The sequence below is a fragment of the Phyllopteryx taeniolatus genome, chromosome 4, assembly GCF_024500385.1.
Source record: "Phyllopteryx taeniolatus isolate TA_2022b chromosome 4, UOR_Ptae_1.2, whole genome shotgun sequence".
Taxonomy (NCBI): Eukaryota; Metazoa; Chordata; class Actinopteri; order Syngnathiformes; family Syngnathidae; genus Phyllopteryx; species Phyllopteryx taeniolatus.
This window is the reverse complement of record NC_084505.1, coordinates 17,339,799-17,364,198: the sequence shown is the minus strand read 5'-3', so window position 1 is coordinate 17,364,198 and position 24,400 is coordinate 17,339,799. Positions and strand designations below refer to the sequence as shown.

Here is a 24,400-nt window from a genome sequence, read left to right as displayed (position 1 = left end):
CTTATACTCGTAGAAATAAAAAACTCCCCCCAACAAACAAAAAAACAACAACAATTAAGATCCATTCAATCTCTATTCCGCTTCTCCTCATTAGGGTTGCGGGATGATTGAAATTATGATTATAATGTATATTTAACATTTATGTTTTCCGTCCTAATATGAAACCTATATAAAGGGTCTTATTCAAATGATTATTTTTATTTGAATTAAACAACATAGACATATATGAGAATAAAAAATATATCATCATAACATTATTACTATTTGTTATTTAGTAGTGGTAGTAGTAGAATACAACTTTTAGCATTATTACCACCGTTTTTCTTTTAGATTTAATTTCCTATATATATATATAATTTTCAAATAATTTTAAATGGGAAAATTAGCATGGTTTGTGATCGATCTCGTCAAAATGGAAGCTGCTTCATTAATGGAATAAAGTCACGTCATTTTACTATTTTAAGGCTCGTATAAAACGACTGGACAATTTTTTGCCACATTCATAATCGGTAATGTTTTGTGTATCGCTCTCAGTTCTTGGAATGATTTGAACAAATCAAGCCGCTGATCATTGTCTTTCCCGGTTTTTTTTTTTTTTTTTTGGGTTGAGTCATCTCAAATTTGTGAGCGTCATTTAAAATAACCGAGGTCACATTCGTGTCATCATTCTGCAGGAAAACACACAAAAGCATCAAGCACTCAGCAACCCATTGGAATACTCACTTTCCTTCAATTTCCTTCATCTCTGTTCTGATGATACCATTTAAAAAAAAAAAAAAAAAAAAAAGTCATATTCTAGCAAAATAAATAACGTACTGAGATGCCGTGAGACGTCTTTCTGGAAATTAAGATTCTTCTTGTACTATTTTTAAACATCAGAGGAACCCAGGTGAGTAAAATTATTGTGAGCACACGTCACTCTGAAAATAAGTCTTTTTGAATTAACTTAATTCGAATATGTACATCGGTTACACATTATTACAATGTGTTAAACTAACATGATTTGCTTATTTTCAAAGCGGGCAAAATGACGTCAGTTTAACACGTTTTGATCACGTGCAACCAAAAATGGACTACTCGGTTTTTTTTCAGTGCAGGATGGAAATGCCTTTATGGAAATGATAAACGAAAATACTTGTCTCATATAGACTACAATAGAATAGGGTAAAAAAACTTAAATCAATCATGTACATTGGTTGAACATGATTCAATGTAGGAAACGGACATAATTTCCACAATTTCCCCCTCTACTCATCTAAAATAATAAAATAGTATGTTAGTTTAGCACATTTTAATTATGTGCAACCGATGTTCAATTTAAATTCAGAGGACTTTTTTTCTGGTGTCGAATAGAAAGCCTTTATTGTCATTGTATGACGCAAATTTGCTGGTCTTAATGCTATGTGCTTCAAATGTCTTTTTATTTCTTCAAATAGAAACACGGCCGAAAAGGCAAAAGTCACTTTCTTTACATTTTCATTTTTTTCCCCCAACATCCAAATGTGAAATGATGAAGCAAGCGGGCAATCGAGCTCTCCCGAAGCTAAGAAGCTCCTCCCCTAACTTAGCAACCCGAGCACGTGGCAACTGCTGAGCCAATAGGCGTCGTCGTAGTGGGTCCACCAACTGCGGTTCCTTAGCAACGCCGTAAAAAAAAAAACTGCGCTGACGTCCTTTCTCTGCTGGAGAGTATTATGGTCTGTCGGGAATTCAGAGTGGCAGGGACTGGAGAAAAAAGCAAGCTAGCAAGCTAACGGTAGGTAGCACTGGAGTAAACATGGAGCTGTCGGCCGTCGGGGAGAGGGTGTTCGCCGCCGAGTCGATCATCAAACGCAGGATAAGGAAGGTACGCATGCCTCCGTCTGACTAAATCAGACGCTGTAGGGTAATTGTACTGTTGCCCTGCGAGCTAAGTGACGCCTGTTGTGTTTGTAACGGCATGCAGGGTCGACTCGAGTACCTTGTGAAATGGAAGGGCTGGTCTCCTAAGTAAGTCTCGCCCGGTTCGGCGCTATTCTGTCTCGTCTGCGTGCTCGCGTGCGTGTGTGGCGCATGTTGTGTCAATGCCGTTGTAGCCGTCGTTAGCTCGCCGCGGCTAGCATGAGTCAAGCTCGACGGGGGAGTGGAGCTCGCGGGGCTAACGCGACGACCACGCCGTGTCCGCCCGAGCCCTCGCTTCCTCAAACCGAATGTACAGTCATGTAATAAAAGGGGAGAAAAATAATAATAATAATACAAATAATTAAAAAAAACCCAACAGATACAGCACATGGGAACCGGAGGAAAATATTCTGGACTCCCGTCTGTTCGCCGCTTTCGAGCAGAGGTACGTTCGATGTTGATGTGACCGTAACATGTCGTCATGTGCACTTTGCTCGGCTGACACTTCAAAGTAGCGTCCCGCTGTTGTGTGTCGGGAACAGGGAGCGTGAAAGGGAGCTCTTCGGGCCCAAAAAGAGAGGACCGAAACCCAAGACGTTTCTCCTCAAGGTAAGGAAAGACAATATTTTGTTCGTTTGACGAGTGCTTAATGAGCCGCCTAACAATGAACGGATATTCAAATGAGCGTGTTGTCTTGGAAGCCGATGCTTCCCGAACCGTTATCGAGCCAGGACACATTTGACGTCACAAAAATAGAACAGAACGCCAGTGCTTAATTATTCTGCCTGTCACTATATGTGGCTGGCATAGATATATGACCAAACATACATTCTTTTTAGCATCTAAATAACGTGTAGACCCATTAGGTAAATTAGGATAATTCCTGGGATACACTTGAGCTCATGGCACACACGAGGAAAAATCTCACTGCACACCATCAAACAAAAAAGTCACAAAAACATTAATAATAATAATAATACAAAGGTCTAGTCGAAGAGCATTATTTGTGATGCCCGTCACCATACGTTGCTGGCGTAGCTAGAGGAACAAATGTACATTATTTTTAGTGACTCATTTTTAGACCATTTAGGTGAAAAAAGGGTCATTTCTCACAGCACACCTGATATCGCACATCTAATGTGCTGTAGCTCAGTCTTTGGTATTTACTGCTTTCGGAACGCACAACCAATAAATTCTGTTGTAGCTCGTTAAGACAAAGCCATACTGGCAAAACAAAAAAAAAAAATAAAAGTTTTTTAAACAAATGCTTTTGTGTCATATACTACTTTTCGAAACCGCAAGAAGCTTATTTTACTTATTTGAAAATAGATAACCAGCCTCAAGTTTATCTCGATCTTAAATGGCAGCATGTGCAATGACAAGTGTTGTTAAACAGGGTCAGTGGAAGTTCAGAGGTGAATACAAGGTCCAGGAAGGAACTTGGTCCTGTAATTGTCCGTTTTATAGCAGTGTCACACCCTAATTACACTTTTGAAGCCTGGTTCCTTGTGCAGCGAATAGTCTTTGAACATGCATTTTTCATAGGGTTACTCCACAGTAATACACCTCTGTAAAATGTAAATAAAAAATGTCATGAAATGGAACATGTTCAAATAAGTATGAAATGTGAGAAACTGTTGACTAAAATGGAACCATAAACATGTAAGAATGTTTGTATATTTGTACGTGTTGCCTCTAATTGGTCTCATTTTCTAATAGGCCCAAGTTAAAGATAGCGCCAAGTCTTATGAGTTTAGGAACGAGGCAATGCGGGGGATGCACATGAGCTACCCCACAGCAGAGCCAGTTGCCACCCCGAGGGCCAGAGAAGGCCTGAGAGCTGTTGTCCCCACAATTTTCCCACCCAGCACTGTTAACCGAGGAGAGAGCGTCTTTGTCGGCCCGCCGGATCTGACCTATGAACGACAAGCCGACGGCCTGGTGCATTTACCCAAAAAGAGAGGGCCAAAGCCCAAGCTCCGTTTCCAGGACGACGTCTGTGCGGGCTCGGAGGCCGGCAAGAGGAGAGCAGACGAGCTCGTGAGCCGCAGCCCTCAAAAACTGCTGAAGCTACAGAGCAGCGGAGACGTGAGACTAGTCAAAGCGCCCCATCACAGACAACCCGAAAACCACAGTCACGGCCATAAACACCACCGGCACCACCACCGCCGCCACCATCACCACCACCATCATTCACACAACCGGCCAATGACAGATGAGGGCTCCTACAAGCAGCTTTACGCAGGCAGTGACGCGCACAGGACTCAGAACAGCTCAGGCCCCTCCAAGCAGCAGAGTCGCCCCACCCAGCTGCTGCCCACGGAAAAGCCTTACTTCTTAGACAAGCCCTCCCCGACCCGACTCGACGTCGACTCGGACGAGGTGACGTGGCGGCCGTCCCTGTGCAGCGTGGAGAAGGTCCTGGTGACGGACGTGACCGCCAACTTCCTGACCGTCACCATCAAGGAGAGCAGCACTTCAAAAGGCTTCTTCAAAGACAAGAGATGACTTTCACTCTCACAAGTATCATGCAGAACTTTATAGGGTGATTATTACATGACGTTTTTGTGTAATGTAATCTATAAAGACAAATTATGACATGTACATAGGCAAATTATGACATGTACATAGGCCAGTTGGGCATAATGTACTGACCAAAGTTAAATGAAGTCCTGTTCCAATTATGCACTGGTACATTATGCATTCATACATGCATACATTTCTTTTGTAAAATTTGTACATTTGACTAATATCAAAATATAACAAGATGGATTGTATGACTTCCCCCCCCCACCCACCTTATGATGGGAGATCGTGAGAATTGTTTTCCGTTTATAAAAATCCATTCTTTGGGTTGAAATAGTTTGCTGTAATTTAAAAAGATTTGACACATTGTTTTTTTGAAACTGTTCTTAAGCACTTTGTGTTGAAAGTATTAATCTGTTCCTGTTGCTTTCAAAGTCCAACTTTGCTCCAATTGTCCAGCATTTCTAAATGTTAGCTAAACCACGGGTTGTTTAGGCCTAACTGCATTGTTTATTGACATTAACATATTTCATTATGCATATTGAAGTGGTAAAAATAACACTCGGTGTCAAACTTGTTTTAATAAATCTAACGTTTTCACCTGTTAACGGCCTCATTGTTTAAATTGCACAACGGAAGATCACGTTAACAAGAATGGGTCGTCAATGCATTGAAATCTTTTAAAGCCTCACGGAAATACAATAATTCAATATATTTAGTCATTCTGTGCAACTGTTAGCTAAACTATAGCAGAAGGCCACAATTATCCCGTAAATTCAATTCCAATTTAGGGCAGGCCTATTTTTATTCGCTTTTTAACCTGAAAATATCTACATATAAACTCGTCAAATAGTAACTCAAAATAGTCAATCACGCGTTTCTGAAGATTTGAAGGCATTTCCGAATAAATCAACGGTTTCATATAGGTGCAATATTCCACGCACCCTGCCGCGGTGTGATGGAGCACGGGCCGCGCGCTGCGCACTTTATTTCAGCACTTGCACGCGCATGAACGCGATTGTCCTTTGTGCCATTCAAAACAATCGACATCAATTAACCAGGCACGAGCAAAGCTCCGATTTGACCGACACGTCAACAAACAAAACAAAAACATTTAGACCTAATTACCACTGCACAAGTGCGCCATTTTTATATTCATGTTTTAATCAATTATTGAGTCGTGATTTTGCATATTTTTATTCACTCATTCCACAAAGTTTACCATGTTATGCTATATGATACTAATTGGCAATACACATATTATAAGAAACGAACATGCATTCTTAGACAAACAACATTATATATTCATTATCCACTCGCATGTATTCACGGATCCGTTTGAGGAAGTCTTTCCATTTCCAACCAGTTTTATCGTGTTGACGCTGTTCTTTTCTGCAGAGAAAAGACAATTAAAACAACATCAGTAATTCATCTAGTTTAGTCAAAAGTGAATATTTGAATGTATTTTGTATTTTTTCCTTATTCTGGGATGAGGCATTCCATTGATGATTTATTGGTCTCAGACAAATCCATCTTACATTGCTTAAAACAGAAACGTATTTACTTTTCAAGGTATGTTTTCCAAACGCGGTAAGAGTGAAAATACATTTTTTTTTAAAAAGAAACACGATCTTGTAGTTCCACATTCCTGTGTGAGTGGGCCACAAATCTTGTGGCTGACGTGTGGATTATTTTAATTTGAGCGATGAACAAAATTGCAGCTGCATGGATCAGAAATACATTTCAAAGTTTTTGAAGTTTCCCGTTGTTCTTTTTCCTCTTTCAAACATTTCAAGAGGGGGTTAACTCACAAAAACAGGAACAAAATTAACATTTGATATTTTATTATCAGTGTAAAGAAATCACTATCAGGGGAAACCCTATTCACAGAGTAGACCCGAGAGGGAGATCTTTTTTTTTTTTTTTTTTACTCTTGTACTTTGTCACCTGTCAATTAAATTTATGTCGTTCATTGTATGTTTTTGTTGTTGCTTTTTTTCCATACAGGTGGCTACATTTATGTTAAGTATGTATTTGGGTTACAGGACACAGGGGTGCGACCTTTCATCATCAGACAGGGTATCCATAGTTCCTGTCACAGCGTGGGTAGCAGTGAGGATTGAGCCAGTTCTCCATGTTGGTCTCCTGTGCTCTCTGGTCCAGAGCCTGCATATGAAGCATGTGCTCCTGCATGACGTGGACATGAACAAATGGTGGGGCGTCATTATCGCAAGAGAAAATAGCATTGCGCATAGAGCAGTGATGGCAAAAAATACAAAACAGTCACAATGACACAAAAACCTGTGAAAAGTTCTGCTTTCATTTCGAAAACACATTCAGATTAAAAGTAAAAGTTAGCTAAAAAAAAAAAATTACATGCTTGGACTTGTCACTCAGACTTCACTGCCTTATTCTGCTTTAATCGGGTAAGCACACGTGCACACAGCATAATGTTAGACCAGATTACATATCTGACAAGTAAATTGCCTTCATTTTCAGGACGTCAAATTTGGAAAAAGTCACATATTGTAAATATAGCCATCATTTACTTGGATAAAAATCAGGAACGCAAAATCATCCCATCCAGTTGTCGTAGAAAAGCAACTCAAGACTTGATGAAGGCAAAAAAAAATAAAAAATAAATACAAAATACAAAACTCTTCAATGGCCAATTCAATGGCCTGAGCTCAGCCATGCAATTCTTCACTGCAAACGATTTTCATCCAAGTATTACAATTACACATGTACCAATTAAGTCATCTTGCTAAAAATACTTTTGATTGCCTGAAAATATTTTTTACAATTAATTGCATTGATGTTTAAAGGACAAATCATGACTCTGTCACTGTCCAAATACTTCCGGGCCTTATTTTAGGAATAAATGTTTGTTATTCCTAAATCCCTAGATTTCCAAGAAAACACATTTGCGTAAAAATGCCTCGTCCATACTAGAAACAGTTATGAGGTACTTGTCGACTCAATAGCAAAGGTTTTTGGAGAGGATATGGGAAAGAAAAGTCAGAAAGGTTAATAGGTCGAATATCAGCGTGTGTCGAAGAGCCAGCTGTACATGTGCCCTGTACTCTGAATGACCCCCGGGGGGCCTCACCCTCATGGGCTCATCGGGGTGGCCTGCCTTCCTGGGCCTCTCCTGTCTCTTGCTACGCAGAAGCTGCTTAGCAAAGCTCTCCTTGATGATGGGGTTGGCATCTAAGGAGAAGACACACAAAAGAAAATCCAACGTATAATGCAACCCACCCTCGCAATATTGAAATACAGACTACATAGTGCTATAGTTCTTCTTCTTCTTCATTGTAGGAACCGTTTCTTTGTTTTATACCCTGGACTATATGCATTTGTTGTCAATAGTTTGCTCACTAATGAGTAGTTGTCCTGTCCAGCAACCCTTGTGGTAAAGGCCACGAAGAAAAATGTTACTACCATTGGCTGCTGCGAGCTGTGGTTTGGCCTAAGGTGTTTTGGAGGTTTCCTCAGCATCGGTCCCAAGGGAAGGGAGCACTCCCTGTTTCTAGCAAACATAACACATCACTGACACTCTCTCAAGCTGGTCCAACCCATGCACCCCTTCTCACTCCCCCCCCCCCCCCCGCCCCCTCTCTCTCTCCCTCTCTCCAACCAGGCCTCTTTTGGGAAGTGGGATATTTGCTGAAAGGTAACAAAGTGCCCATTCATCGTCCTCACTCCCCGGGGAGGCAGGCCCGTGCAGCACCATCCGGCTGTGCGGACTGGTTTTCGAACGCAGCTCTCAGTGTGTCAACAACACACGGTCCGATCTGTGGCCGCTGCTCTCACGGCAACGTGGCAAAACACGAACTACCTGGTGAAGACTGATGGGGCAAAATGAGAAACCCAGATCGTGCGTGCTCTTTATGCCAGAAATGTCGACGAATTAGGCAGGTATTGCCATGCAAATTGCAACGAGATGGGGAGATAAAGTTGAAACATCAAGTATGATGATTGAATATAAACATACGGTATATTAATCACCGTGGTTCACTCACATAAATGCACAGACAACGTGATATAAATTGTGAGTGCCTTCAAGTAGAATTTTCGGGTGGTTCCTACCTGTATAGATGGTCAAAACGACCAAGCAAATCAAAAACACCACCAGCCTCTTCATCTTCAACAGCTTTTTTTTCCAGCTCAAATATGTTATGCTCTGGCGTCTGGACTTTAAGTCCAAAAGGAGTGAAGGGGGAAAATCTCCTCCTCCTCTGTAATGTACCACCCACAAAACATACATCAGGGCTTATGTTACTGACATGCAAAATAATATATAAATATATATATAAAAAATAATTTTAAAAAAGACTGGTAAGAGTAGAAGTACTGATGCGACTCCTGATTAAAAAAAGTACAGACTCGAAAAATGTACGTATAAGTACAAAAACAAAAAGTACATTTTTACTGTCATTTATAGAGAAGACACAATGGGAGGGGGGGGGGGGGGGGACAAAACTGCACACAAACGGTTTTCCTCTTTTATTAATTTATACCTGTACATTGTGCTCGTCCTGGGAAAAACAATCAGAAGATCACACTACATAATGCATATTGACGTTTCAGAGCTCGACTTTTATGCTATTGAAACATGTTCTCATAGCTTTGCTAACATTGGGAACTGAGTGTCAAAAAAATGCTAATTTAGCTAACAACTAGCCCTATTGAGAAGACAGTCACCTTACGAGCAGGCAATTTTCAGATTAGACTAAGAATCTTTGAACAGCAGAGGTTTCTGTCCCTTACACAACGGAAATATAGGAAAGAACTGCATTGCAATGTGACGTATTGTTCTCGTGGGTAACAATATGGCGCCCTTCTTCCGTCACTTTCCAGTCTTTGTTGTATACGGCGTCGGGCGTTGCGTCAGGGCATTATCTTGCCTCCTTGATACTCTTTGTTGGCCTGGCAAAGAAGCTCGTCGGCCTTACGTCACGTGTACTTCCGCGAATTGTGGCAGTGGAAATGTTTGCGCGGAAGGGCTCCACTGTTGCACTTCCACGCAGCTCTGCATCAACATGAGCGTCACCGGGAAGACGTGCGTTGTCTGTACTCGGCCTGGTTTTTGTTTACCGAACACCCGCTTTTCTCCAATGTGTCCCTCTCCTGCTCCTCGGCGCCATTGACTTCCAGCCCGGCCGCCATGTCCGCGGAGGAGGACGGGGTGCGGGAGGAGTGGTCGCTGCTCTTCTGGACCGCCGCGGCCGTGGTCGTCCCGGTCCTCATCACGCTGTGGTGCAGCGTCCAACGCTCCAAGCGGAAAACGCACATGAAGCAGTTCTTCCGTCAGAGCAGACATGGCTGGCACTACACGGACTTGTTCAGTAAGCCCACCTACTGCTGCGTGTGTTCCCAGCACATCATGCACGGGGCCTTCTGCGATAGCTGCGGCGTGTGCGCTGACGAGCAGTGCCTGCGCCGGGCGGACCGGGAGCTGTCGTGCAAGGAGATTATGGCCCCTTCCCGTGCGGACGGGGCAGTGGCCCACCGCTGGGTCAGGGGCAACGTGCCCCTGGCCAGCTACTGTATAGTGTGCAAGCAGCAGTGTGGAACGCAGCCGAAGCTTTGTGATCTCAGGTACGGGATGCCCCGGATGTAGTATGTACGTTCTCACAGGTGGAGGGACTCGAGTCTTACCTGTTTACATCACACGACACTGAGTGGAAAGTTTGGTGTGGTGGTGTTTTTCAGAAGAGGTGTTTTAGCACAGCGGTTCTCAAATTATTAACACAAAATACTTAGCTTTTACCATTATCATGATTGACACAGAGGAAAAAAAAAAACAGTAGCATAGTAGGTCTCAGTGTTCATCCAAAACAGGACAGGTTTTATTCCTAAATGTAATCTTATTGTAAGCCACTGTAAAATCATGCACAGTTTTAACATTAACATGTTCTTTAATATTAGGAACAAAACATGTACTTAATGATTCAATTAAATGAAATTGTGCATCAAATGTAAATAAATATTGCACCTAAATAAATCTTTAAAAACAAACAGTTCAAGAAGATTAAATGCAAATGTATTGAACTAAAAAGATAAATACGGCTGAACTCTACTTAACGAATGTACTGTACTGGATTAAAAAGTTTAAGCCACTGTAACAATATGCACAGTTTATTGTTTAATTCAGCCCGATAGAACACCTTTGGGATTAATTATAGTGGAGACTGAGAGTGCATCTCATTTGGAACTTCCTGGGTCCTAGTTCCTAACTCCTGTGTATATGCTAGCTCCTCCTACCAGAAATGATAGGATGATTATTGCGATGTAGGCAGAGGTAAGAATGTTTGGGGGGAATAAGACAAGCGACAATCAAAACAAAGGCGCTACTAGGCGACACACAATCAGGCCCTATCCACACAAAAACGGAGCCGATCTATTCCATTATTTGTTTTTTTAAAAAGAGATTATGAGGCCTGTGCGATCCAAACATACTAACAACAATGACGGGGACTACGAAGCAAGCAAGAAAAGAGACATTTGGATGTATGACGAGATGGAACACACAACTTCCTTCTTCCGCAAGTTCTGTCTGAAAGGGACAGAAGACTGCAGGTGTACCTAATGTTGTGGCGGGTGGGTGTACATTAAATACTAGTTGTGAAATGTTCAAAAGATGCTTTGTTTGTCAACAGAAAAATAAGCTCCATTAAAATCAACAGCCTGGCTGTCCTTCACCTCAAAGTTGAATGAAAATAGGCCAAGCAGTTTTCAACATAATGTTTAGCTCTGCTAGCCTTTGCAATTAACTAAACAGGGCTCTACACTAACTTTTGCACGGGTGGCACTGGTGTGACCAACTGAAAATGTTGGTCGCACTGGTGTGACCAACTGAAAATGTTGGTCGCACTGGTGTGACCAACTGAAAAAGTTGGTCGCACTGGTGTGACCAACTGAAAATGTTGGTCGCACTGGTGTGACCAACTGAAAAAGTTGGTCGCACTGGTGTGACCAACTGAAAAAGTTGGTCGCACTGGTGTGACCAACTGAAAATGTTGGTCGCACTGGTGTGACCAACTGAAAATGTTGGTCGCACTGGTGTGACCAACTGAAGAAGTTGGTCGCACAGGTGTGACCAACTGAAAATGGACCAATTTGGTCGCAGTCTCGAGTCCTGCTAAAATGATTAGAGAACTTGCTTGTTATGTTCTTGATACATCTGTGTGTCTTTTCACCATTTCTAGATGTGTGTGGTGTCAGACAACAGTGCATGATGAGTGCATGGACAGCCTGGTAGATACAACCCAGTGTGACCTGGGCGAGTTCCACAACCTCATCATTCCTCCTCACTATCTGTACCAAGTCAACAAGCTCCGCCGTAGACACCCTGACGAGTATACAAAGGTGGGTGTGCTGTGGGCTCATGTAACAGCAACAGCAGTAGCAACTCCCACATGATGCTCTCAAGTTTTTTAAGCTACACTTGTGTCATATGCTTGTTTTGCTTGTAGCTTGCGATGGACTGTGGGTGTGGTTGGACTCCTGTGTTGGTGTTGGCGAACACCCGGAGTGGAAATAACATGGGGGAGGCTTTGCTGGGAGAGTTTCGCTCCATCCTCAACCCTGTGCAGGTTAGTCAGCAGATATTTCACACACTCTCCATGAATCTGTTTAAGGCCTATACATACTTCGCAAAGAACAAAGAAATACGCACACGTCATCTCAACAGAACTTGGTGTTGGCCACACACGTAAGGATTTATGATAGGCAGTATTTGACAACATTTCAATTCTTGGGGAGGAAACAATCAATCTTACCACCCCAGATCAGAGGATAATCGGTCAGATAATTGTGCCTTTGCTGACTTTAATCAATAGGTGAGAATCGGGCTCATGGCGTAATGATTGGTATGTGTGTACCCCACTTTAGGAGTGTAAGAACTCAAAAATAGCAAATAATTCATGGGAAGAGGTGGGAATATTATCATTGTTGGCACTGGGTCATGAAACCTCTTAGCCAATGTGGCTAAACAGTATATAAATCTCCTAGCCACACAAAATCACGTGGGTTTATGTGGCTAAACCTTTAGCCACACTTAGCCAGTCCTTGTCACTGGGAAGCAAATAAGCTTTAACGATTTGGGCCCAGTTAAAATTACCTAGTCATCAATCAGGAGTAGGACTGAACGATATGGGAAAATACTCTTATTTGTGAGGGTTTCTTTTCAACAAATATTGCCATTGCGATTTAGCATTTGATTTTTCAAGTTTATCTTTTGCATTATTCCCTAAACACAAGAACTAAATGATTCTATAGTATGACCGACACAACACTGGATATAGCCAACAAATAATAATTCTTTCCTGGAGGCCACCCCTAAATGTTATGATGAATTGATATGAAGAACAAAACTTTCTTTTACTATTGAACTGTAAAAAGATCATCGCCTGCCACCGTGGGGGACCTATGTTCAAGACCCCGACTGGACCTTCCGCCAACATCCCCCAGACTCATGGCTGTGGTGTCCTTGAGCAAGACACTGATACCCCGAAATGCTCCCCGGGCGCTTCAGCTGCCCCCTTGCTCCAGAGTGTTCCACTAACGTGTATGTGTTCACTGTGATGGGTTAAATGCAGAGAACAAATTTCGTGTGCATGCATGCATGTTCATGACAATAAAAGATGATTCTTCTTCTCCTTCTTTTTCTTCAATTACAGTAGAACATTGACTTATTGATTTAACTGAATGCGATTGGCTGGCGACCAGTTCAGGGTGTACCCTGCTTCTCGCCCAGAGTCAACTGGGATAGGCTCCAGCATGCCTGTGATCCTAGTGAGGATAAGCGGTACTGAAAATGGATGGATGAATGAATGATTGATGATGATCAATGATAATGATGATAAGAACATTACAGTAAAAGTGTTAAATAGATTCAATTGTTATTTGATAATCCTCGAGAAGGATCTTAAGGACTTTATATGGAATTTTCTCAAATTCAAAATTTTCCGTTGAAGTTAAACAATAACATTCAAAATCTTTGGTGATAATCTTTGGTGTTGAGTTTTGACATAGGCAATTTTGATTCGCCAGGATAGGAAGCGTGGGCAGTATTCGCTTCGCCACATCCTGTTTCAGTTAGTCATTGGCGAGTTGGTGAACGGGCAGCGCGAACCCTGATTATTATTATTATTATTATTATTCTGTCGGCCAAGACATACAACGCTTGGCGTGCGATGTGTGCTGCAGTGGACAGGCCAAATGAGGACTTCTTGTGAAGAGTTCTCATGAAGTATGAAATGTCCTGGCCAGAACAAATGTTGTTTTTGTTCTTGGCACCTTGAGACATTTCTTTGTTCTTGCAGAGTATGTAGGCTTTTAGAGCCGGTTCTCAGTTCCATTCCTACAGCGGCAAGTTAAACCAAATTTGTATGCATGTCGAAAAGCATCGTAGTCTCTTGCTAACCTACATGAATGCAGTAGCAAAGTCACAATTATTGTAACTATTTTTTTATTAAAACACTTCTCGCCCATATATATAAAACAGTCAAATGAAAAACAGTAAGTGCGGTGTTTTTTTTTTTGTGCCGCGTCTCGACTTATTCCTGCGCCGCTGCGCAAACTGGTTCATTCATAATCTCGAAACGTCGTATGTCGGAGCCCTAATGTTAATGCGCTCTCTTTTCCCTCTCAGGTTTTTGACCTGTCACAGCTTGCACCTTCCAAGGCCCTTCAACTGTGCACCCTTTTGCCCCCTGGTTGTGTCAGGGTGCTGGTGTGTGGAGGTGATGGCACAGTGGGATGGGTGCTTGATGCCGTTGACGGTATGAAGCTCAAGGTGGGAGTGCACTGTTTTAGCTTTTCAAGTACACAAATGAAATGTTTTGTTGACAGTGAAACTTCAGAACGATTGATTTAGATGTCCATCCCAAGCGCCAATACATTCATAGTTATTTACAATCTTTGCGGTTTGGTAATCTTTGGCTGAATATCTGCACATCTCTGGGTCAGGGTCAAGACCAGTTCATCCCAAGGATGACCATCCTCCCTCTCGGAACAGGGAATGACCTTTCCCACACTCTGGGCTGGGGTGCGGGCTATGCTGGGGAGATCCCTGTAGAACAGGTTCTTCGCAACATCCTAGATGCGGGCGTGGTCAAAATGGACAGGTGGGGTCTTAAGATCACATCAGCAGTGTATACTATGTTTCCAAAAGCAACACATTATTACCAAGAAAATCCAGTTTCTAAAAATACATCTGCTCCGACTATGATCATTTAGAAACAGAAAAATGCCATGGCATCTTTGAATCACTATTTGAGAAACACGCATAACATCACCTGTCATAAATGAGACCAATGTTTTGCTCTTTCGGTTGGAATCCGTTAAGTGATGGTGCTGACCTTAACCACAGTTAACACAAGCTGTTTAGTGAGAAAAATGTTGGACACAATAGCATTAGTGGGACTGCTTCACTGTTAGGATTCACACAAGAATCCTATGTAATTCTAATTCTAAACAATCTTTTGCAGTTTTGCCATTGTGTTCATCTTTGTGATTACTGGCTACATAATCCTTTTCAGATGGAAAGTGCAGGTGTCTTCCAAAGGCCTCTCTATTCGAAAACCAAAGGTGAGTGTGGAATCTATTAGAATCACTGTGTATTCTTCTGACAAATGAATCACCCTTTTATGGACCGCAACAAGGCACCCACCCGGCTTTTTTAGTTTTGTAATATTTTTTTTAAGCAGGGTCGCTAGCCACTTAAAATCTGAAGTGAGAAGCCAGAAATCCTGGCAGAATAAGCTGGAGCGCTAAGCGAAAAAGTGGGGGAGTTGAATATAAGAGGGGAAGAAAGTGAAATGAATTGTTAAAATGTGTTATATTAAAATGTATAAAGTTGAGTTTGTCACTTGTGTTGAGAAATAGGAAACAAAAAAGGGGGAACTCCAAACTGTTCCCTTATTATTTTTTTTTCAGAAGTTGAACACTTTGTGTGAACACAATTATTTGCTCTTATTTTGAAATGCAGACGTACTGTTATTTAGTAAATGAAAGAACATTACAAAGTTGTGCTAATCATTTTGATAACGGTGGCAGAATTTGTCAGATGTGTACCAGGCAAAGCGCTTTTGTTTTATTTTTAATGGGATTCAAATTAAACTGAAACACACAATCATTAAATAAAACATTATGATCTTCCAGATCTTTGCTTCAAGAAATTCTCTCAAACTGGACCTCTTTAACTTTTTGTTGCAAACCCCTTTCCTAGAAGATTTGGCAGATCAATTTTAAATTTAAGTATATGAGACAGATTGACAGTGAGCAGGTTGCAAATACTGTAACACTATGCCTGCATGTCTACGGTCTCTCCATTGGCATTCCCTCGTGGTAGAAAACTCTAAAGTTGTAACGGCACTGATGTACATGATCTGATTTGGTTGGTTTGGACACCAGACAGCACCTTTCTGTCTACATAGTTGTTTCCCAACCTTTATTTACCCAAGGCAACCATTTTACATGAAAAAAAAAATCTCACCACACCACCAAATAAAAATGTCACACAAAGTATGAATGCTGAAATATAGAGAATCTCGTATCTGATAATACACGCGGGAAGCCATGACTTATTCTGTAGTATGAATGGCAACAGCTGGGTACACAGTTTTATTATACCTTCTGCCATCTAGTGGAAGAGAATTTCATTGTTCTGCCTGTCACTATCCGTCGCTGCCATAGTTAGATGTAGATAACTATATTTGTAAAGAATAAATAATAATTTTCGGGCAAATTGAATCATTTCCCACAGCACCCTAACGTGCAACAACACCCTGGTTGGGAATCATTGGTCTATAGAGTCTCCAGTGGTGCACCTTTGTGATAGAAAAGTATAAAGCTATAACGATACTTAACATGCTCTGATTGAAACTGAAATTTTATGTGGTGGGTGCTAACCTACCGAGCCCATTTGTCGTCAGTTGACTTTACTGACGCGCCTGGGGGGGGGGGGGGTCAAAGTTTATAACTTCTGCTGTAAATACATTCCAGAAGGTCTGACCTTCTCAAAATTTTATGTGACATGTTCAGAGAACTGTTTAAATGTTTTGTGGTTGTAGTTGTGGTCGAGGTTATTACTCTATATGCGTTGCCGTTGTGGTTCATCACAACATGAGACAAACGAAGGTATGCTACACATTTTTTTTTTTTTTTTAGTAAGAACGTTCTACTTGGTTGTCTTTTCTAAAACTAGAAAAACAAGCTGGTGCATTTGTTTTTCTTTTTGTTGTTTTCTTTTCAAAATAGAAAAAGGGTGTAACGTAGATATGTCATCAACACAAATTGCCAAAGCATGTTACTATTCGGAGACTCTAAATTGCCCGTAGACATGACTGTGAGTGCGAATGGTTGTTTGTTATCTGTGCCCTGCGATTGGCTGGCAACCAGTTCAGGGTGTACCCCGGCTCCTGCCCGATGACAGCTGGGATAGGCTCCGGCACGCCCGCGACCCTAGTGAGGAGAAGCGGCTCAGAAAATGGATGGATGGATGGATATTACTATGAGTAAAACTCAAGTTGCTCCAGATATTGTCATCAGTGTATTAATGATGAGCATAAACCTCATTACCACAAAGTAGTGTGCATTTAACAGACAGTATGACCACCTCAGGTTCTGTCCATGAACAACTACTTCTCGGTGGGTCCTGACGCTCTGATGGCGCTCAACTTCCACACACATCGTGAGAAAACACCCTCGTTCTTCACCAGTCGAATCATCAACAAGGTCAGAGCAGCTTCATTTGCATTCCGCACGTCACAAAACTTGTTTTTGTATTTGAATATATTGTCACCACTTCACTCCCATGATCATGTCTTTTTGTCTTTCTTTTACCAGGCTGTGTATTTCTTATATGGCACCAGGGACTGTTTAGTGCAGGAATGTAAAGATCTGGATAAAAGGATTGAGGTACAGCAGCTTTCCTTACGCTATGAAACGTCATGTTTACTGCAGGTTATTTTTTTTTTTTGTCCACAGAAGTCACCTGTAAATGTGTCATAGGTGTCTTTGACTGAATTTCAAACTGGTGGCGTGGCGGATGAGTCGTTAGCACATCCGCCCATTTCTCGTGAGGGTGGGGATTTGAATCTGTTTACATATTCTCGGTGTGCTTCTGTTGTTTTTCTCGGGGTTCTCCGGTTTCCTCCCACATTCCAGAAGCATGCATGTTTGGAACATTGAAGACTCTAAATTGTCCTTGGGTATGAACGCGAGTGTGAGTGCTAGTTTGTCTGTATGTGGCCTGCGATTGTCTGGCGACCAGTCCGGGATCTACCCCGCCTCTCGCCCAAAGTCACCTGCGATAGGTTCTAGCACACTCGCGACCTTCGTGAGGTATATGAAATGAATGGGTGGACGGATGAATTTTACTCTCACCTGCCTTAATATTAGGTACCCCTGCTCAGTCTCTTGAGATCCAATACAAGGGCTATATGAAAAGTTCTGCCTTTGTCAGTTATTCATTCCTCACTGAGTTTATCAACATGGTCGCCATTTGCATCTTTTTAGAATCGATTCTCCTCTTGATTATTGATGGAACAATAATCTCCTCCGCCACTACTATTACATAAAAAAATGTTAAAAAAAACAAAAAAAACAAATTTGTATTTTTTTTAACTACTAACACGCATTTTATTTTCATTTATGAGGAATGGACTTAAATCCTTAAGCTGCATATGTTGGTATTGAGTGTATGGTATAAATTTGGTGTAGAGAATTTGAAACAGCAAAAAAGCTAAATGCTAAACGGTCCGCAATCGTGATTAGCATTAGCATTAGCACGCTAACGATGACCATTTTAGGTCAAAAAACACTAAAACTACTATTCAGCTCCCTCATAATTACCATGTTATATTTACATCACACATCTAAAAGTGTCTTAAAAAGACAGTCGTTTGTCGTTTTTTATTATATAGTTTATTATTGTCCCAACACTGCGTCCGTCAGCACTAAATGTCCGTGTGAAACATGGGTTCTGGCGGTGCAAACATCGCTCCGGGCGGAATGATTTTATTTATTTATTTGGTCCTGGTGAAGTTTTGTGGTGATCTATTTTTTTAAGTCGACTTCGCAGAGTTATTAGATTAAAAAAAATGTTTCCCCCCAGCCCTAATTTGCAGTGATGTTTAGAAAATGTTAACTTTATATTATATATAATATATATATATATATATTGCTGTGTGAGAGAGCCAAAACCAGTAGAGAGCCAATTTCTCAGTAGGACGTCGTACAGTTCTACATTACTGCAAGCTACAAAAATCCCGAACATAATTAATTGTCCTGAAAACCCCACAGCCTTGGTTTTAAACCTTGTGGTATGTGCGTTTGTTTCTTCCCATCATAGCTAGAGCTCGATGGTGAGAGGGTTACGTTGCCGAGCCTGGAGGGCATCATTGTTTGTAACATTGGCTACTGGGGGGGCGGCTGCAGACTCTGGGAGGGAATGGGGGACGAACCCTGTGCTCCCACACGGTAAGACAAGCATCAGCATGACACAGAGAGCGGGCTTATGTCACGTGTTGTTCGGTCCCCATGGCGACAAGCGACGTTTGCTGTCTGTGCGGCAGGTTGGACGACGGTCTGCTGGAGGTGATGGGTGTGTTTGGCTCCTTCCACTGCGCTCAGATCCAGGTCAAGCTGGCTAACCCAGTACGACTGGGACAGGCCCACACAGTCAGGGTGAGGCCACATCGCCCACATTGGCTATTGCATTTCCCGAGGAAGTCTCGCAACACTTAGCAGTCAAATTGAATCCTCATATCGTACTTCTCTAGCACAAGTTAACAAATAAAGTACAAGAAGCACACGCATATTTAATCCTTTGATGCTAAATGAGCTGAGGTCTCACGTGAGTCACACATGACAGTGGATCGAATTCTTATGTTTTGTTTGATATTAGAGGTGTATTCTCCCAAAAGATTTTGGTCTCATACAAGTCGAGAGGTTGCAAAATAGATGTACTCACATTTAAAAAAAAGAAAGTCATGCTTGGAATTAGCTGAAATAGTAACTCGAATAAGAATGATGGTTTAATCTGCTAGTACAAGGAAGTTTTCCAAGACAAGTTTTGAATGAAATCCCAATTATCATGGTTGTATGTGTGTTGGAGTGCAACAAATGAGTTCACGATTTTGTTTTAGGTCACTTGTAATCAAAAGAGAACGAATGAATCCATGTTTTATATAGCTTGTTAATCATTGACTAAAACACATATAATTGTACTAGGAAAAAACATCTCAGAAAAACTCTGTCCTTGTTTGAATGTTTTATAAAATAAAAAATACAGGCAATTTTTGTTGAATCCGAAACGAAGGAAGTCACCGCTTGTGTGTCAGGCGTATAATTCAAACCGAAATTTGCATCTATTCAACCAGCTGTACAACTGGGTATCAATGAAAGACATTTTTCAAATTTGGAGATGGTGCAGAGTGGATGGTGGCACCCAGGAAAGTTGTTTGAGCATTTATTTGATATCGACCGAATATCGCGTATCGAGCGTATCACCAATAAATCGACATCGGTCGATGTGTAACCGACATATTAACTTTTTTCGCTGCACGGATTCTGTTGCAACTGCTCCTGTGTCTTCTGCAGCGCATGCTTATCATTTATAAAATGTTCTAAGTTACAACTAATGCCTTTAGTTGTAATCTTATGTATGTTTTGAAAGCAGCTATATTGTTACTTAAAATCGAGTTTAGTCCCTTGTATTAAGTCTTGTAACGGGATGCATGTTTTGGTTGTTTCTAATTTTGTTGTTTTGGGTGACCTTTTAATGTCTGCTTCAGCATTTACTTTTTTTTTTCAAATACCCAATGGCTGCAGATACAACTTTTCAGTAGAACAACTGTGTTTCACTGTTTTGTTCACTACTAGTGCCACTTTGGCCTACAAATACAGAATTAAACCAGACTAGTAAACTACTGTGCTGCGCTAATGACACTACTAGACCCAACTAGTAGGCATGTGTTACATACTTAGTGACCTCCTTATCAATGATATCAAATAAATGCTCGAATGGTTTACCATTAAGTGATTTAAGCATGTATCCGATATCCTTCACATCCATCTTAAGGTCGATGTACTAGTACGATCTTTGCCCTCACTAGTAGGACAACTTTGGCATACTAGTCGGACATGTTACTAGTGACGCAAAATTGCATTAGTTGCCATGTGTGCTACTACTAGTGAAGTGCTAGATGTTAACATAGGATTTTATGTCACTAGTAGTATGCAGCTGTCAACTAGTGCACAGTTTTGTCTTCACTAGTAACCTGTAGTTGTTCTACTTGTGGGCCAAAGTTGTCCTTTAGCTTGATATCCTTGATCAGTGGGCTACTAGTACATGACACATGCCTACTAGTTGGGCCTAGTAGTGTTACTAGTCCAGCACAGATGTTTTCTAGTGAGGTTTAATTGTGTGCTACTAGGCCAAACATGGCACTAGTCGAGGGGGAACAAATTCTACGAGTTAGATACAATCATTCTACTAGTGCACCCCAGTTGTTCTACTAATTGTCTTAGTAGTGAGGACAAAGCGCATACTAGCACGTGGAGCTCAAGATGGATATAAAGGATAATGAATAACTTCTCCAACAACTTTGCACAGCCATTAACCAGGTAACGTTTTCCTCGCCAGCTGGTCCTTAAAAGCTCCACGATGCCGATGCAAGTGGACGGCGAGCCGTGGGCGCAGGGCCCGTGCACCGTCACCATCACCCATAAGACCCAGGCTCTCATGCTCTACCACAGCTCGGAGCAAACGGATGACGACGACGACGGCGACGACGACGACGACGACAATGAATCCAGCGCCTCCGAGACCGAGAGCCCCACCCCTCAGGACTCACCCAGGCCCCCGGGGGCGGCGTCCGCACGAGCTTGACTCAACCACCCCGATGTTCTTTTTTCAGCACATTTTACAGTACAATACTCTGTAATCATATCTGTGTATCATATGTTCTTTCCATTTTCAATTGCCAATTGAAAAACAAAAAATGACTAATTATTAAAAAAAAAAGTTTTTAATGTAACACAAAAAATACTTTTTTTAATAGTTACATTTTAGGCTCACATCAAAAATGAAAAACAGGCCACAATATTACAATTATTTGGGTTTATGATGCCCGGAGGTTTGGTAATGACCATCAGTAAAGATACATTAGCTTGTTCGCTGCCACGATAACCACGATCCATCAAATGATCCGTCAGCCATATTATAACATAGACAATTATGTATTGTTTAGAGCAGGGCTGTCCAAACTTTGTGTTGAGAGGGCCGCATACAGAAAAATTGAAGGATGCAAGGGCCACTTTAAAATTCTTTGACTTGAATGTAAGAAACACTCTAAAATCACTCAAGAAATTTTACCTTGTTTATATAGTAGTTATTTTGAAAAACCGCCTTATCACCTTTTGTTAAAGGTGATAAGGCAAATAGTTTAGGATGTCTCAGGATTTAGGGGTCGTCCCATGGCCCTGCATTCCACTAGAATAGACCCACCCCTGAAGTACGCTGTTCACAAATTGAACGCTGACACTGAGCAGAAAGTGGGAACCAGTTTTTCCTCTAAAACTGAATTATCTTTGTTCTCAGTGTTACAAAAATTCTGGTACTATTTAATTCTAAATTTGTCTTTGCATATCTAGAAAAGCTTTTATTAGTCGTAGTAGTGATAGTCCCCATCACTCACATCCCCCAACAGCCACACTTCTAGCAATGCACATCCCCCACCCTTTTTTAAAAATATATATTTTTTTAAAAATTGCATTTAATGCAGTTTGTCAATTCATACTCTTCTCAACTCACTAATGTCCACATGGGACACCAAATGTAGACTTGGGGCAAATCACTTGGCAACACTATTGTTTTCATTCTTCTTTCAATCCTTGTGTAATGATATATGCGAAGAGCTCTGTCTGTCTAAAACTTGTCTTTACTCAGGCTCGTTAACTGGGGTCACAAAGCAAATCAATCTTAGTCCTGTGGACTGCCTTTTAATTCTGTATATATATATATATATTTTAATCTATAATTGAATTTAAAACAGCTGATTGTTTTGTTGTGGTGACTAATAAGTCACTTTTTGTTTTTTGATTTTCGGTTACTGTTTGAAAATGGAAAGAACAAATAACAGATTTCAAAAAGCTTCATGTTTGATATATTTTAATTTTGTGTATTATGGTATTTCATCCCTTCTGACAGCAAAGTCAGTTGGAGGTAAATGTGAAAGAGATTGCTGTAATGATTGCACTTTCTAACATTGCTGACTAAACTGTTGATTTATGTTCTGTTTTTACAGACACGTAGAGTTGTAGAGCTCGTAAGCCTTGGGCCTTATCCCCTCCAAGCTGCGGGAGACTAAAGTTCTGCCATGTGGATGTCACGCTGCACATGGCTGCACTGTTTTCATACTCCACAAAGAGAACAATCCTTTTCAGGACAGTACTAAAATCACAAATCAAGCAAATTAGACTAATTAAATGCAGATAATTATGTAATTCATCACTTTGTCTGCTGCATTTTTACAAAAACAAATACATTATTTATATTACAGATAAGGTTATTGTTTTTTTTATTTTGTAATGCTGCAAAACAATCACTGGATGCTGTATCAAGCAGCTCATAGATTGATTTTTGTTTAACTCTGCCATTAGCTTGACCGGAAACTACCTTGCAGATGTTATAAAAAGTTGTGCAAAATGCCTTGCATTTATGAACCATTTGTCCTTGTTCTCACTTTGTTTTTGACTATTCACAATTTTGAAGTCCTGGGTGGCTTGTGTTGCACATTAATCACTGCTGATAAGATTGTCAGATGACACTGGGCTTTCAGTTAATAAATTGCTATAGCGCCTTTCATTAAGGACACATGGTTAAGTTTTATGGATAGTCTCTTGCATGAATGTATGCAGGCAAGCATTGATTGATATGGGTACATTTTATGTTGTGGTGTTACTTTTTCCTTTCGCTACAGCCATATTCGAAACGTTAGGCCTAATAGTCAATCGATGGCTGTTTCTTGAATGTGCACATCCTTGATTGCTAATTTTATTTTATCCATTTCTTATCACTTTATGCCACCTAGTTTGACTTTTGTAGCCATCCTTGTTTACCAGTGTTTTTGTGTGTGTGTGTGTTCTATCGCACTAAATTGACTTGTTTCGTGTAAGAGGCAGGATTTTAGCCATGTTAGCATCAGGGCTTTTTTTTCCCCATGAATGTCTCGCAACAATAAATAAGCCAATGGAAATGTGGACGTCAAGGTTGTAACACGATGGCAAATGAAAGGAAACATGACTCAATGATAAGTCCTTCAGTGATCAAACAAAATGCATGCATCACTGACTCAACATGGTTCCCAGCATGGCTACACACCTTTTTGCGGCGTTTTAAAATGTAGTAGGAATGTGCTTGTACTGATTATTCAGAATCTCCTTAGTTATTACGTTGTATGCTATACAATTTTAAAGCAGTATTTGTATAACGTCTAGACAAAATGAGTGGTACTCAATGTGTATCAAATTTGCGTCTCGCTGACCAAGCACTGGATTTTTTTTTAATTCAAAATGTATGCTCACATTTCCACTGTTATGCTTTATATTAATATATAGCGTATTTATGTGTTCATTTGCTTTGTCGAATATCTGAACCTAAGAACTTATAACGTGTATGATTGTTTTATTTTGACTGTCATATTACTGCTTAAAAGAAGCCATTTTTGCCTCTGCCAAATAGAAATGGGCACATAAGTACAGTGTTGGTTGTTAATGGGAGCCTTTAGTAAGACCGTTAAGGTTCTGTGAATTTGTTACTTTGGATATTAAGTTTGACTTAGTTGAATGTAAGAGGGTAATGTTTATGGATTTGATTATTTTCCCCATAAATACTTTCATAATAAACTGATTGTCCTCACTCCGCTGTGATGTGAAGCGATACATGTTTAGCAAGGAGCTTGGTTTCAAGTAAACAAAA

At 40.9% G+C, this 24,400-nt stretch overlaps 3 protein-coding genes across 3 annotated transcripts; 2 read left to right on the top strand and 1 right to left on the bottom strand.

Moving 5' to 3' along the window:
- The first annotated feature begins 1,660 nt into the window (after positions 1-1,660).
- Positions 1,661-5,015, top strand: cbx8b (chromobox homolog 8b). Its single transcript, XM_061770050.1, has 5 exons — positions 1,661-1,846; positions 1,946-1,989; positions 2,261-2,326; positions 2,424-2,490; positions 3,601-5,015. The coding sequence occupies exons 1-5, from the start codon at positions 1,778-1,780 to the stop codon at positions 4,387-4,389; spliced, it is 1,035 nt and encodes a 344-aa protein (XP_061626034.1). The 5' UTR covers positions 1,661-1,777; the 3' UTR covers positions 4,390-5,015.
- A 573-nt stretch (positions 5,016-5,588) lies between these two features.
- On the bottom strand, positions 5,589-8,666 carry c4h17orf67 (chromosome 4 C17orf67 homolog). The gene is made up of 4 exons (XM_061770051.1): positions 8,497-8,666; positions 7,517-7,617; positions 6,469-6,594; positions 5,589-5,799 (listed from the first exon to the last, which is right to left on the bottom strand). The coding sequence occupies exons 1-3, from the start codon at positions 8,549-8,551 to the stop codon at positions 6,478-6,480; spliced, it is 273 nt and encodes a 90-aa protein (XP_061626035.1). The 5' UTR covers positions 8,552-8,666; the 3' UTR covers positions 5,589-5,799; positions 6,469-6,477.
- Positions 8,667-9,191: 525 nt separating this feature from the next.
- Positions 9,192-24,340, top strand: dgke (diacylglycerol kinase, epsilon). Its single transcript, XM_061770049.1, has 11 exons — positions 9,192-10,008; positions 11,619-11,778; positions 11,886-12,005; positions 14,066-14,209; positions 14,383-14,540; positions 14,955-15,003; positions 17,038-17,151; positions 17,263-17,334; positions 18,770-18,897; positions 18,993-19,104; positions 21,065-24,340. Exons 1-11 carry the CDS (start codon positions 9,575-9,577, stop codon positions 21,308-21,310), a joined length of 1,737 nt encoding a protein of 578 aa, XP_061626033.1. The 5' UTR covers positions 9,192-9,574; the 3' UTR covers positions 21,311-24,340.
- Positions 24,341-24,400: the final 60 nt, after the last annotated feature.